Raw genomic sequence first — 13,272 nt, 5'->3', positions numbered from 1 at the left:
GGGGCTACGTATATTGGAATACTTTAGAAAATGAATTGCTGATTAAATAAAAGGATAACAGAACTGTTACCAAAGTCATAAACATCAGAATATAAATAGTGCGTCATACTAACATGTACGCGCTGAGCAAAAAGATTGGCATCTTCAACAACCAATAGATCAACAGAAAATTGCCCTCGCACTTAGGCGCCAGTGCTTCAACCAATAGTAGAGCAAGATAATGCAGCATCTCGACGGCGGAAAGGCCAGTGATTGGCTCCGAACACAAACTGGGCGGGACCACCAGCTGCTGCAAGATCCTTGCAGCCATTTTCACGAAAGTGTTGCGGCCGCCATGACTGTGGAAGATCCCGAAAAAACCTTCGATTATAAACACTATATTCTGCGTCTGCAGTCTCGCACCAGGTCATCTGTGAAACCGCCGGGGACATAAACAAAGCTGAGGGTATCAAAGCTGTGTTGAGACAGCGTTAAACATGAGACCGGATATAATGTCTGTTAAGCGTCTCATGTGTTGTTGAGACGTGTAAACCGTGAGTTTTTCTCCAGACTGTCAGTATATCAAAACCTTCAGCCAACGAGTGACTGATGCTCCTAACTCTGGTTGCGGAGAAGGGCCAGTTGCGTTTCCAACCATCATGGCTTTTGTGAGCCTCTTCTCCAGTCCCCCAAGCCCCGTACTTGACAAAAACATGACAGACTGTGAGCTGACAGGGGAAGAAAGGTCGAGTAAACATGTTCTTATCTGCAAATGCTTCACTGTGCAGGTTCATGTGTGTGAATGTGAATCTTTTGGCACCTATCTTGTTTTTTTTTTTCAACGTCAAGTCTTCGTTTCGTTTTTGGACAGGCCTTTCCCCCAGTTCACTAAGTAGTGGTCATGTTTTCCTGCATGCACTTTCATTTTAATATCTGTTAAAGAGGAAAGAAAGTGACACTGCTCATCTTTGTCAGTTTTCATTGTTTTCCCCCACTTGTTTTGCGCTCTTATCTAGCTGATTTTGAAGGACATTTGGGTTTTTGTAGAAGGCTGTAGCTGGTTATTATTACAGTAATGTTAATAAGTCGTTTCAAGGCTGTTGAATATGTAAAATGGTTATTATGCCCCGCCCACTCACGTACCATCGGAACGCCCCGCCCACCTGGGAAAGGAAAACATGTCTGGTAGGGATTCGTGGCAGGACTGTTGTGGCTTTGTAAGCCATGCGTTGAGCTGTTGTAATTGTCAACCAGGTCAGGTTGACAGAGTCTAACATAAGTTTAAGTTTATCTGCCCATTGTTAACTTGACATGAAAACTGGCCCAATTTATTTTCTTTAATGCATTCATGGTTTTATTGAGCACCATTCATCATCACAATGTTTATAACATCACACTGCGTGTTGTCCATATTGTCAAATGTCATTGTTAGAAATTGTTGAATCGGTTCATTGAAACAAACATTCACATCCCAATTGGTTTTAATCCAACAAGAGTGTGTAGCTCCATTAATGTTGCAATGGGAATTTAAGAGGATAGTTTATGTAACTCTGGAATTACCCAAAGTTTATTTTTATTCATCGCAATTTTAAATAATGCTATGTTGCCCATTTTTGTCAAATTTCCTTGGCATAATTGATGTTAAATCAATTTATTGAAATGGTCATATTTTTGAACTCATAACTAGATCGGCCTAGAATAAAATAAATATTAAGTTATGTAACAGATAACATTTCCACCCCTCCCTACTTATCTAGGGCATTTTGGAGGCTTTTTTGTCCTGATTCCTGAATAATTTCTGACCCTTATTCAGATGCATTTATATCCCATTAATATAATTGCACTTCAGTTGCAAATATGACCAACAGTGATATAGCATGCATTATTGAATAAAGAGATTGCTGGCTTGGCCTTGTCAGAATGCACATGCAAAAACAGTCTCATTTCAATTCCAAAACATGCCAGCTGTTTTTCAGATAGCTTTTTACAGCAATGTCTCACCTCTGCATGTGCATTACATGCATTTCGTTTCAATCTAAATTTAGCCATGAGATCATTGGTCATATGTTTAATATTGAAGAAGTGTAATGTGTTTCAAGTATTGTAATCATTGAGTTTTGCTTCCATTTCCCCTTGTTTTTGCCCTCCAAGTTCAACACAGAAGACACCCAAGTTTGTCATCAAACCACTGATCTCACATACATAGTGACCACATCCTCCTGTTTACAAACGTGTTGAAACATTTTCTCGTTGGGTTATTAAACACACTAAGGGCCATTTTTTGCATGTTCAATGCTCAGTCACTGAATGTAAAGGCCATTTATTTATCTGTAATACCCAGACGTGAAAAAATCCAATAGATCTTGGTTTCTTTCTACAGTGTCATGGCCTACTTTGTCTAAAACTGAGAGACCTTCAGAGCCTCAGTGTTATCGTGTCCTTGTTCTCGCTCCAGACTTTAACGCTGAGAAACTGTTGGGAATTTGACAACATTCACGTCCATTTTGGTTTTAATCCAAAAAGAGTTTTCCATTGATGTTGCATTGGGCATTTAAGTAGAAAGTTTATGCCCCAGGATTATGTGACTCTGGAATTACCCAAAAGATTTATTTAATCTTAAACATATCCAAAAAAACACAACTTCATTAACAAAAAATATATATATATAGGCTATAATGAAAAGCAAAGCAAACTATTGTTCGTATCCAGCCTATGATCTTTAGAATAGAAGCTTATTTTGTGTGTTATATTCTTTTTAGTTATTTTTACAAGAATTTTATATGTACTGAAGAAAACGAGTGTTGTTTGCCCAAGCAAAACTGAACGACACTATACTCTGGTGTTGTGGGTGTTTGCCAGTGCATTGCTATGCAGTTTCTAGGATGTTCTTTGAGGTTGCTAGAGCATTGTGGGTGGATGCTTTTTGGCATAATTCTTACTTCATATCAAACTCCTAACTGAGTATGCACATTAATAGTAGTGTTTCTATACTGTTTTGCCTAGAATATTTATTTATTTCACTGATTTGATAGTCTTTTCCTGGCTTGATCGTTTTTGTTAATGAAATGCTCAAACGTTTTCTTACAGGGAGGATGGTGAATTGGAGGATGGAGAAATAGATGATGAAGGCATAAGCATAGAGGAAGTAAAGGAAAGTAAGGAAGAGTCTGAAGGGGCCGAGAAAGACAAAGAGAAGGTAAAAGACGAGAAGTCACACCGGCATTCACGAAAGCGACACAGGAAAATTAAAGAAAAGCGACGGTCGAAGAGGAGACGACGAGACCGGCAAAAGGTAATCTATCATTGCATTTTGTTTTTGTGCAACTCGTTTGTTTTTACCTTTTATTTTATGATGATGATGATGATGAATTTTATTTATAATGCACTATACATTTGACATCAAATCTCAAAGTGCTACAAGGCTCAAACAGATAAAAATAATTAAAACAAATACAAAAACAAATACACAGACACTTAAAAATACGCTTTTCTAAAAAGAAAGGTTTTCAGTTCTTTTTTAAAAACATCCGTGGTCTTGGGAGCTCTGAGTTTTTCTGGAAGGGCATTCCACAGACGAGGAGCGGATGCTTTAAAAGCCCTGTCGCCCATAGTCTTGAGCCGTGTCCTAGGTGTAACCAAGAGGTGCCGTTCGCCTGCTCTGGTCCGGGTAGCGGTGTGTGGGGAAAGGAGATCAGTGAGGTATGTGGGGGCTGCACCGTGCAGACAGTGATGGGTGTGCAGAAGGATCTTATATTCTATGCGGAGGTGAACAGGGAGCCAGTGAAGGGATTTTAGGATAGGGGTAATGTGCTCATGTTTCCGCACCCTCATTAGGACCCTGGCAGCACTATTCTGCACAAACTGGAGCTTTTTTCCCCCCCAATGTTTTCCAATTTCAGCATCACTCTCCATCCAGTGGCTCCAGCTCGGACAGCTATGACTCTGAGCATGAGCGTCAAGAAAGACCTAAGAGCAAGAAGAGCAAAGGGACATATCGTGACCATGACAGCGAGTTGTCTCAGGTGAGTTCAGGGTTTTCCCTACAGAATTTCAAATTTCATTATCATCCCGCTCAATTAATTTCCCTTTCTACCCATGATGCCAGAGGGAAAATGAACCTGTAAAACCACCGAGATCAATGCAGCACAAGAACAGCGATCTGGACAAATACAGTGACTACAGTGAAGAAAAGTATGACTATGATGACGAGGACGATTTCTCAGAGGAGTTGTCGAAATACAAACATGCTAAGGAGTCATCTGGTCGTGGCAGAGGAGGGCCACCGAGGGACCAGGCCAAGAGACCAATTATGAAGGGACAACAACAGCAGTGTATGTGTGTTTACTTCAAAATATTATAGAGGTCTGCATGGAAATTCATTTGAAGACCCAACAGACTGAACTGTGTGGTTATCTCTTGTTTTTTACTTGTTATATAGTTGGTGGGCAACGTGGTAGAGGTCGTGGTGCCCTTGGCAGGGGGCGAGGAATGCCCAACAAAAATAAGAAACAAAAGGGCAAGAACTGGGGCCGAGGCCGTGGTCGAGGAGGAGAGCAGGGTGGAGGAGACATGGTAAGAATTTCTCATTTTTGATCGGATCATCACCATTAGGATCTCAGAGCACTCTTTTTATACGTTGTCATATGTCTTGTAGCAGGAATCTAAAGGCCCGCCCAGTTTCCAGAAGAAGCGTCCAATCATGAGCCAGGAATTCATTAATCAACATACGGTTGAACACAATGGGAGGCACATTTGTAAATATTTCCTTGAGGGTCGATGCATCAAAGTAAGCTATTACAAAACTATGTATAATACATCACACAAACATGGTTGAACATTTCATTTAATTAATATTTGTTAAAAATGTGTACATGCTTTAAGATCTTTTATTCATATTGCTTACAGGGGGACCAGTGCAAGTTTGAACATGATAATGTTGTTCCAGAGAAGAAAAAGGAACTGTGCAAATTTTATGTCCAGGGATACTGTACCAAAGGAGATATCTGTATATACATGCACAATATCCTTTCAAAACATTTATTTGAAGAGTTTTTTTTTTTTTTTTTACAGATTAACTGTGAAAGAGATAATCTTCACATGTCTTTAGGGCTTTCTCTTGTTAGGAGCCAAGCACTGAATGTGCGTAGGCACCTATTGTAATCGTTAGTGTTCTTCTGTTTCTTCCGCCTCTTCTTCTTTCACGCTTGAGTCTATGGCAGCCCATAGACCCGCTTGTGGGAAAGTTATGAAATTTGGTGCACAGATAGAGGACAGTCTGAACATTAACCACAACAATTTATAAGAAAAATAGTTTCTAACTCACCCCTCTAGCGTCCACTAACTGTCCAAAGTTTCACTTACGTTTATGCTAATAACTTTTGAACCTTATGGGCTAGAAACAAAATTGAACTAGATCATCTTCAGACCATGGTGACAAAAAGTTATGGAATTTAAGTTGATTTGTCAATCCGTTCTCGAATAATGCGCGAAAGAATTCGACGTGGAATTCGAGAATTGGATGTGAGGCTATATCTCCGCTACACTATAGCGCATTCTGACCAAACTTGGTGTGTGTAATGACAACCATGACCTAAGAGTACCTGCACAGTTTCGACACAGAGCCACCTAGTGGTCGGGAGATATGAAAAATGTCTCTTTTTGCTTATAACTTTGAACGGTTTGGCCAAATATCACATTTTGGGTGTCGGCCATTTTTAATTTTGTGTTTAATTAAACATTGTTGTATCGTTACGAAACTCGGTAAGTGTCATCAGCACCATGCCCTGAAGGTACTCAAAAAGTTTTGAGATAGCACCACCTTGTGGTAAAAAATTATAAAGCTTTTGATTAAATTAGCCCTATTATAATGAAGACTTTCAGTCTGTGTCTCTGCAATGCTTTGACTTTTTGACACCAAACTTTGCATGTGTCATTATGACCTTACTCTGACCACACCACTCCACATCAATTCGGTCACAATTTATTTTAGCCATTTTGCCTAAAATCATCTTAATATGTCTTAATCATTGTTACAGTTGGTCTGATGCTGGCATGACTTATCGTGACTTCTTTGTGCTTGGCCCTTTAATTTATGCTTGCAGCTTTATTTTTTCCTTGTTTTGGACCTTGACCTTAAAGTTTATGTGAGTATCCTTGCAAGTTCTTTCACACCGGAGCAAAGTGTTATCAAGGAGATAACTGCAAGTTTTCCCATGAGCCTTTAACCGATGTTACCAAGGAACTTTTGGACAAGGTATGGCTAACTTGTCACTTAACATTCAGTTTCCCTACAAATACATGCACTGTATCCATATTTAAAAAGCACTGATTCCTGATCATTTTAAGTAACCTGGGATATTGTGCCTTGCTCAGCTATGTACTGTAGTGGTAATAAAAAATGTGTTCTCAGCAACTGTCCAGTTCCAGGCTCAAAATTATGCTTTTTTTAGCACTTTATAAAACTAACTTTAGCTGGACAATAACTTTATCCTAGAGCTGCTGTAAAGCCAAAACAATCTCTGTTACAGTAAGTTCCTATTATCACTGTAAAGCTGCTTTGAAACAATTCATATTGTTAAAAGCACTATATAAATGAAGGTGACTTGACTTTATATTTACATTTATGAATTTGGCAGACTCACATTGCATTTCAAGGTACACATTTACATTCTTATCAGTTCTTGCTTTCCCTGGGAATTGAACCCAAGACCATGGCGTTGCAAGCACCAATGCTCTACTGTTTGAGCAACAGGAAAGCTACTGTTTATATGCAGTCCAGTGGCAAGATGCATAAACAGCCAATATGTTAAGACTGTGTCTTAAGAACTAGTCTGACCCACAAGGGGTAATAAGTCTTACTTTTCAGATTCAAATTAGATCAATTTACTTTTTTATGCAACTAACAGAGAACAATTAGATGACTAACTTGTAAGAGTAGTCCAAGCAATTTATGCCACCAGCCACAGGTATGGAAATATCAATCTCATATCTAGCTAATTTTAAGTTTTAAATATTTTCAACTCTTAGAAATATTTGGTCAAATTCAACAAATAAAGCATGCAATGGAAACCTGATTGATGTCACACATTTTAGATCCTAAATACAGATGAGGAAACTGTCAATGAAGATGAGATGGAGTTAGCAGATCTGAGAAAACAAGGAATAGCCCCACTGCCTAAACCCCCTCCTGGAGTTGGATTGTTACCCACCCCTGGGCCTGGAAGTCCCCCGGATGGAGGAAAGAAGATCCCCTCTCTGTTTGAGATCAAAGTTCAGCCTACTGTGGACTTGGCACAGAAGATTGCTCTAAGGTACTATTGGTATTTATTGACTGAATCCCCTTTTAACTGTGTTTACATCCAGAATATTGGGTCAAGATTGGTCTGTTTACATCTGATATAACCAGCTTTAGCATTGCCATTTAGCCTTTTTCATACTCCTATTCTTGTTTCATAAAGTCATAATGAATAGTGGATTCCCATCTACGTTTTGCATGCATAATATGCATGCATAATATAAATAAATTGGTACTTAATATAGAAAAAACAAAATGTAGTGTATTATGTTCTAAGAGGGTAGGGAGAGTAGAGCCAAGACTGCAATTAAAACTAGATGACATAGAAATAGATCAGGTTACAGAAGTTAAGTTACTTGGTGTATTGATTGATAGCCGTATGTCCTGGACAAATCAGATTGATGAAATGTTGAAGAAAATGGGGAGAGCGATGGCTGCAATTAGATATTGTAAAATATATTTACCAAGACATTTGATTAAACAATGCAAGCTTTAGTTCTCTCTCAGCTAGATTACTGTACAGTCATATGGTCCAACACATCAGAATATAATCTCAATCGATTACAGGTGGCTCAAAACAAAGCTGCCCGTATAGTGCTTAATTGTTCATATAGAACTAGAGTTTGTGATATGTTGAATATGTTAAACTGGTTACCAGTTAAAAGTAGGTTATATTATTCTCTTCTTGGTTTTGCAAGAAATGTTAACAACAAGGAAGATTTCTCCTGCCTGTTTATAGAACAGGAGCCGGACAGAGAACATTACACTATAGGGCCATGGTAGCATGGAATTCCTTACCTAGTTTTTTGGTCAATGAAGCTAGTAAGATGGTCTTTAAAATTACCGGTAAATTGAAATTGTATTTATTTACACAAGTTCTTATATGACTTTTTACTTCTGTTTTTTTGTTTAAAAGGTGCTATATAAGTAAAAGTTTTTGACCCTATAAGTATACATGGTTTCTTAGATCATGAGTTTACTTAAATCAAGGAATATTTTCAGTTCATCTTCTACTAAATATCTTTGTTTATGGTTGTATGTTGTATGAATGCATGCTTATTTTGTAAAAATTGATATGTAATAGTGATTTTGACCACAGGAAGAACAGCACTCATATGTATATATATGTGATAGCTGATTGTTGGATCAATAAACAATTCAATTCAATTCAATTCAATTCAAGTTTTGCAAGTCAAACTACTTTAAAATTGAGAACTGTTGTTGGCATGGATGGATTACCTATTCAAAATGATAGAAAAGTAAAGTTCACAAACTTTTTCCTCCAAATGAGTGTCACTGAAATACAGTCATTGCTCTAGTTATGATTTTATATCTTGTTATTTTATTTGTGCATTCATTTGTTGTGTATTTTATTGCAGGCCCAATTTCTACAACAGTGCATCTCCCCCTGCTGGACAGTTTCAAGGTGGTCCACAGTTTGGAAGTAGCCCTGAGGATATGCAGGCTGGCAATGTGATGTCTTCTCCACCCAATCCTTCCCACCCCCCTCATCCAGGCTCCATAAGGAGCCCTCCCCTACCATTCACAGGTCCAGGAATGCCCCAAAGTCCTCCAGGCCAACCTCCACCCCAAGGCTTTGGTCAGTGCTCTCCAATGCCACCTCCAGGTCAGCCTCCTCCTTTCCACGTCAACATGCCGCACATGAACCATCCTCCATTGAATCACCAGGGGGCTCCATTTCAACCTGTGCCTGACATGCAAATGAAAATGCCTTTCCCAAACATGGGCCAGATGCCCTCCGAGTTCTTCAAGAATTTGTTTAGCAGTCAGTCTCTGGCCCAAGGGGGTAGGTCTTCATTTAGCTTTAAAAAGTTTGTTTCTATTAATATTAATGCTTCTAAAGCTTGATATTTATGAAATACCCTATTTCTGTTGTACCTACAGATGAGGGACCCATTCAGGACTCCCAGCCACATGGTAACACTAATTCCAGTGGGATGCAGGACTTCCTGCCAGCTGTACAGAAGGTTTTGCTTTTACATTTAAACCAGAACAAGCAAGACTCTGACTCTCATAGGGATGAGGGATGTGGACAAGGATCTGCACCTCCCAACAGAGAGAAAGGTTAGAGAGGGATGTTGAAAAATAAACATATTGAAACAATATTGCTTTAACTTTGAACAATGGCGTGCTGCAGGAATGAGTTCTGAAAATGGGGGAAAAATCACTGATTTTTCACTGAAAAAATGTGTTTTTGGTTAAATGTTTGAAATAAGGTCTGTGGTTAACACAAGCTCAAGATATTTTATTACATGTCAAAATGCATCAGTAATACACCACTTGTGATTTAAAAAAAAAAGTTTTTACATGTCTTGAAAAAGGCAGTGGCTAAATGGGACTACAGAGGTTGTCGGGGACATTTAACATCATCATGATGAACAGGACAACTCATCTACTCAATAATATCTACTTTTACAGCCTAGTTGTGTTTATATTCACATTCTTACAAACTATTCTAAAACTTTTCAACTTGTTGATTTTAAATAAAGAATGATTACGTTTAGATGTGCACCAATAATGCAATATTTTCCAATAATCAGAGTAAGGACTTAATCGCAGTAAAATGACACGGGCAAACCTCTGCAGTCCTATTTACATCCAATTTTCGTTATTCTGATTATTCGCTCAGAAGTGTGGTTATTTCTACCGCCATTATTTGCATACCCCACAGCACAAATTATGAACTCACATACTTGTTATATACATGCATGTTACTGGCCACTGTTTTAAACTACTTGCATCAAATGCAAAACACATTTCTACGGACATATTGGATATTATTCGGTGCCGTGATGAACATAGCAATGGTGCAATTAAGATTTTAATTGCATTAGTTTGATCAAACTATTGTGTTTATATGATGAGAAAGTTTAATGGCAATATTACCAAAATCGCATACGAGTGTGCATGTAAACATACTCATTGAAAGAGTTGTCGAAAGCTTGGTCATGAAGTTGAAGTCAGGTTTGTTTATAGCCTAACTTTAACTTTCTAATTCTGGCAATTGAATTTAGACTTCGAAATTCATTAAAACTGGGTTAATTTGTGAAGCAAAACTTGTAAGAATCAAGCGTCGGACTACAGAATTACATAATTCATGCAGCACTCTAGTAGAACTGAAACTAAGAACTTTTTTAAAACATTTTTATATAGTCAAACTAGTGTTATTATTGGATAGTAATAAACTAGCAAAGATGGATAGTTCTTGGTTCCCGTTTGAAAGTTCATATTCTAATATAATTTCTGTTTATTAGATGAAACCCCTAATTGGTACTCTAGTGACGAGGAAGAGGGCAGTAGCGTAACAGCCATCCTTAATTCTCTAAAGAAGCAGAATGATATGCTGAAAAACCAGCCAGGCATGCCACCAGCCGACCCTAGACTCCAAAAGGAGCGAGCATTGCCCAGCGATCCTCGAATAAAAACTGACCCGCGTCAGAGACCTCCAGACCCCAGGAAAGATGCTGGAGATGGTGTCGGGGATCCCAGGCTTGCCAGAGACCCACGCAAGATGAAACCTATGGATGCCTCCAAACCTGACGCTCATCGCCACCCAAACCCCTCCAGGTCCCACAAACCGCCCACTGGAGAGGATGATGATGAGTTTGAAAGAGAGCTAAGGGAAAGAGCAGCCTTGATCCCATTGGATCCCAGTCCTGGAGCCACGCTGCGAGACCCGCGCTGTCAGATTAAGCCGTTTAGTCACATCCGGGTGGATATACTCCTCCAGCGTCCGGCCTTTGCTCAAACCGTGGTTTGGGCTCCAGAAGACCTCATTCCTCTGTTGATTCCCAAACAGGAGCACTCCATAAACCTGCCGCTCCCACCTTTAATAGCAGATGCTCAACTAAACCGTACCCTTTCCTCCCCTCCGGATCATCCTCCATCAGCAACTCCGTCTTCCCCTGATCCACGTCTCGCAGCCGCCCGCTTTAAGGAGGGTGTTAGTCGACTCGGGAGCCCTCCCGGTAGGACGGTAGATTCTCGCCACCACCATCCGGACAAGCCCTTGGACCCACGTACTCACAAGACTCTTGATCCCAGAATCAGCCGATCTGGCAGCCTGGACTCCAAGCCTCCAAGTGTGAGAGAGAATCCATCAGGAGGAGCAGATCCACGGCTACAGCGTGGATCCTCAAACCAACCGGTTGCCACTTCTGTTAAGCCCGATTCTGAGAAGTTGCCTCCATATGCTCCCCGTCTGGCATCTTCCATCGGTGCAGGTCTTGATAGTCCAACCACGCTGTTAGGTGGGATCAGTTTATACGATCCACGCAATCACAGCTTACTCTCCCCGAAACGTGAAAGCGAGGAGCACCCTAAAAAGTCGAGTATCCTAAAGCCTTCTGCGAAGCTCCAAAGCTCTCCACCACATGCCTCGCCGTCACAGGGAACAGGGATGGAAAAAGATGAAAAAAGTCCAGTTGATGACTCTGAGAGCAACACAAGTGGCTGTACGTCAAATCCTCCTCCTCCTCCTGTGCCTACAGTAATGCCAGCGTCTCCGTGTTCGCCAGTCCGAGCGCCAGCTCCCGCTGTGCACAACTTGCCCATCCAGGCACTAGCAGGACTGATACGGCCTGCTTACATGGACCCACGCCAGAACAAACCTGTGGGATCTGCCAGTGGGACTCCGCAAGAGGATGAGGAGGACAAAGACAGTAAGAAGAAAGACAGGCCCCTGAGGGATGTCTTTAAAACCTTTGACCCGACAGCCTCACCATTCTGTCAGTAAACACACTTATACTGAATATAGCTCATGCATTTACTGTATTCTGTACTTTGTATTCACCCTGCATGTATATGAAGCTTTTCTATTTATTTATATTTGTTTGTACACATATTCTCCACTGCTGCATCATTGTCTAAGCAGAGATATTTTTCTTTTGGCTCTTGTGCATTTATAGATTCTCATTAGATAGTTGTGTCACAGCAAAGGACTTTATTTGCTCAAGAAGCATTTTAAGTACATTTGTATCTGGTATATGGACACTTTGGTAAGCAGAGTCTGCTGATCAGGTGCGCATTAGTGACACATTGTTGCTTTAGAAGGTTAAAAGGGATGTGTGGCTTATAGTATTCATATTTGTAGTACTGTGTAATACATAAATCTATTAAAAATATACATTTTTGCTAAATTCCCACAGTATTTATCACATAACTACATACAAAGCATATATAAACACTGTAATATAGCAGAACTTCTATGTCTCATTTATCTAAAATGTGCATTTTCAAGGTACAGTTGTGATTTTGGTGAGGAAAAAGGTTAACGTATGAGATTCCTTTCTGAGAGTTTCTATTGTAAATGGTTTTCTTTTTAACACTCGAGGCATTTTTCATCTTTTTTATTGTCATTGTTCTTTTGTGTAGATATTTTTTATTGTGTTAATGTATATTTTTCCACAGAAAATGCTGAATTGCTTTTGTGTTCTTTTACCATTGACTGAAATGCTAGTAAGGGAATTTAAATACAGCAATCACTTTCTTCCTTTTTTTAATTCATTGTCTAAAATAAAATAAAAACAAATTATGTGATTCTGATGTTGACTTCAGTCATTGTTGTAGCCTTCTGCATTTTATTCGTTTTATAGTAAATGTTTATTAACTATAAAAGTGCTCTGTGCAAAACCAAAATGGTTTCAATGTCACGTCATCATTTGTTTTTAAGTACAAATTGTACACCTGATCTTCTATCTGATCTGTATGTATGCTGAAATCTATTGCCAAAAATGTTAGTAATTGAAACATATAATATAAAAATTAGACAATGAGTTGAAAATGAACAATTAAATGCAACAACAAAAAAAGAACATTCCTAATGTAAGAGTACAATCCTCGCAATTATTGAATGCATAAATATGTATACCTCATCAACATATTTTTCTTAGTTAATATTTTTTGCATTTATGTATTTTTTCTACACAATTTTATAATATACAGTGCTATGCATAAGTTTAGACACCCATGCTAAAGTT

General features: G+C 39.2%; 1 protein-coding gene across 1 annotated transcript; it reads left to right on the top strand.

Annotated features, from left to right (window-relative positions):
• Positions 1 to 302: 302 nt before the first annotated feature.
• Positions 303 to 12,832, top strand: zc3h6 (zinc finger CCCH-type containing 6). The gene is made up of 12 exons (XM_084093933.1): positions 303 to 724; positions 3,067 to 3,271; positions 3,879 to 4,001; positions 4,085 to 4,310; positions 4,418 to 4,551; positions 4,634 to 4,765; positions 4,885 to 4,999; positions 6,123 to 6,232; positions 7,072 to 7,289; positions 8,653 to 9,080; positions 9,179 to 9,358; positions 10,549 to 12,832. Exons 1-12 carry the CDS (start codon positions 639 to 641, stop codon positions 12,027 to 12,029), a joined length of 3,438 nt encoding a protein of 1,145 aa, XP_083950059.1. The 5' UTR covers positions 303 to 638; the 3' UTR covers positions 12,030 to 12,832.
• The last annotated feature ends 440 nt before the right edge of the window (positions 12,833 to 13,272 follow it).

Source organism: Abramis brama, assembly GCF_963993115.1.
Source record: "Abramis brama genome assembly, chromosome: 19".
In the NCBI taxonomy this organism is placed as follows: Eukaryota; Metazoa; Chordata; class Actinopteri; order Cypriniformes; family Leuciscidae; genus Abramis; species Abramis brama.
This window is presented reverse-complemented; position numbering and strand designations above follow the sequence as displayed.

What these genes read in the sequence shown, in the direction of transcription:
- zc3h6 (XM_084093933.1), top strand. Translation starts at nt 639, where the DNA reads ATGGCTTTTGTGAGCCTCTTCTCCAGTCCCCCAAGCCCCGTACTTGAC. An exon ending in GAAGGGACAACAACAGCAGT is followed by an intron (nt 4,311 to 4,417) that starts GTATGTGTGTTT and finishes CTTGTTATATAG; the next exon opens with TTGGTGGGCAACGTGGTAGA. An exon ending in GCACAGAAGATTGCTCTAAG is followed by an intron (nt 7,290 to 8,652) that starts GTACTATTGGTA and finishes ATTTTATTGCAG; the next exon opens with GCCCAATTTCTACAACAGTG.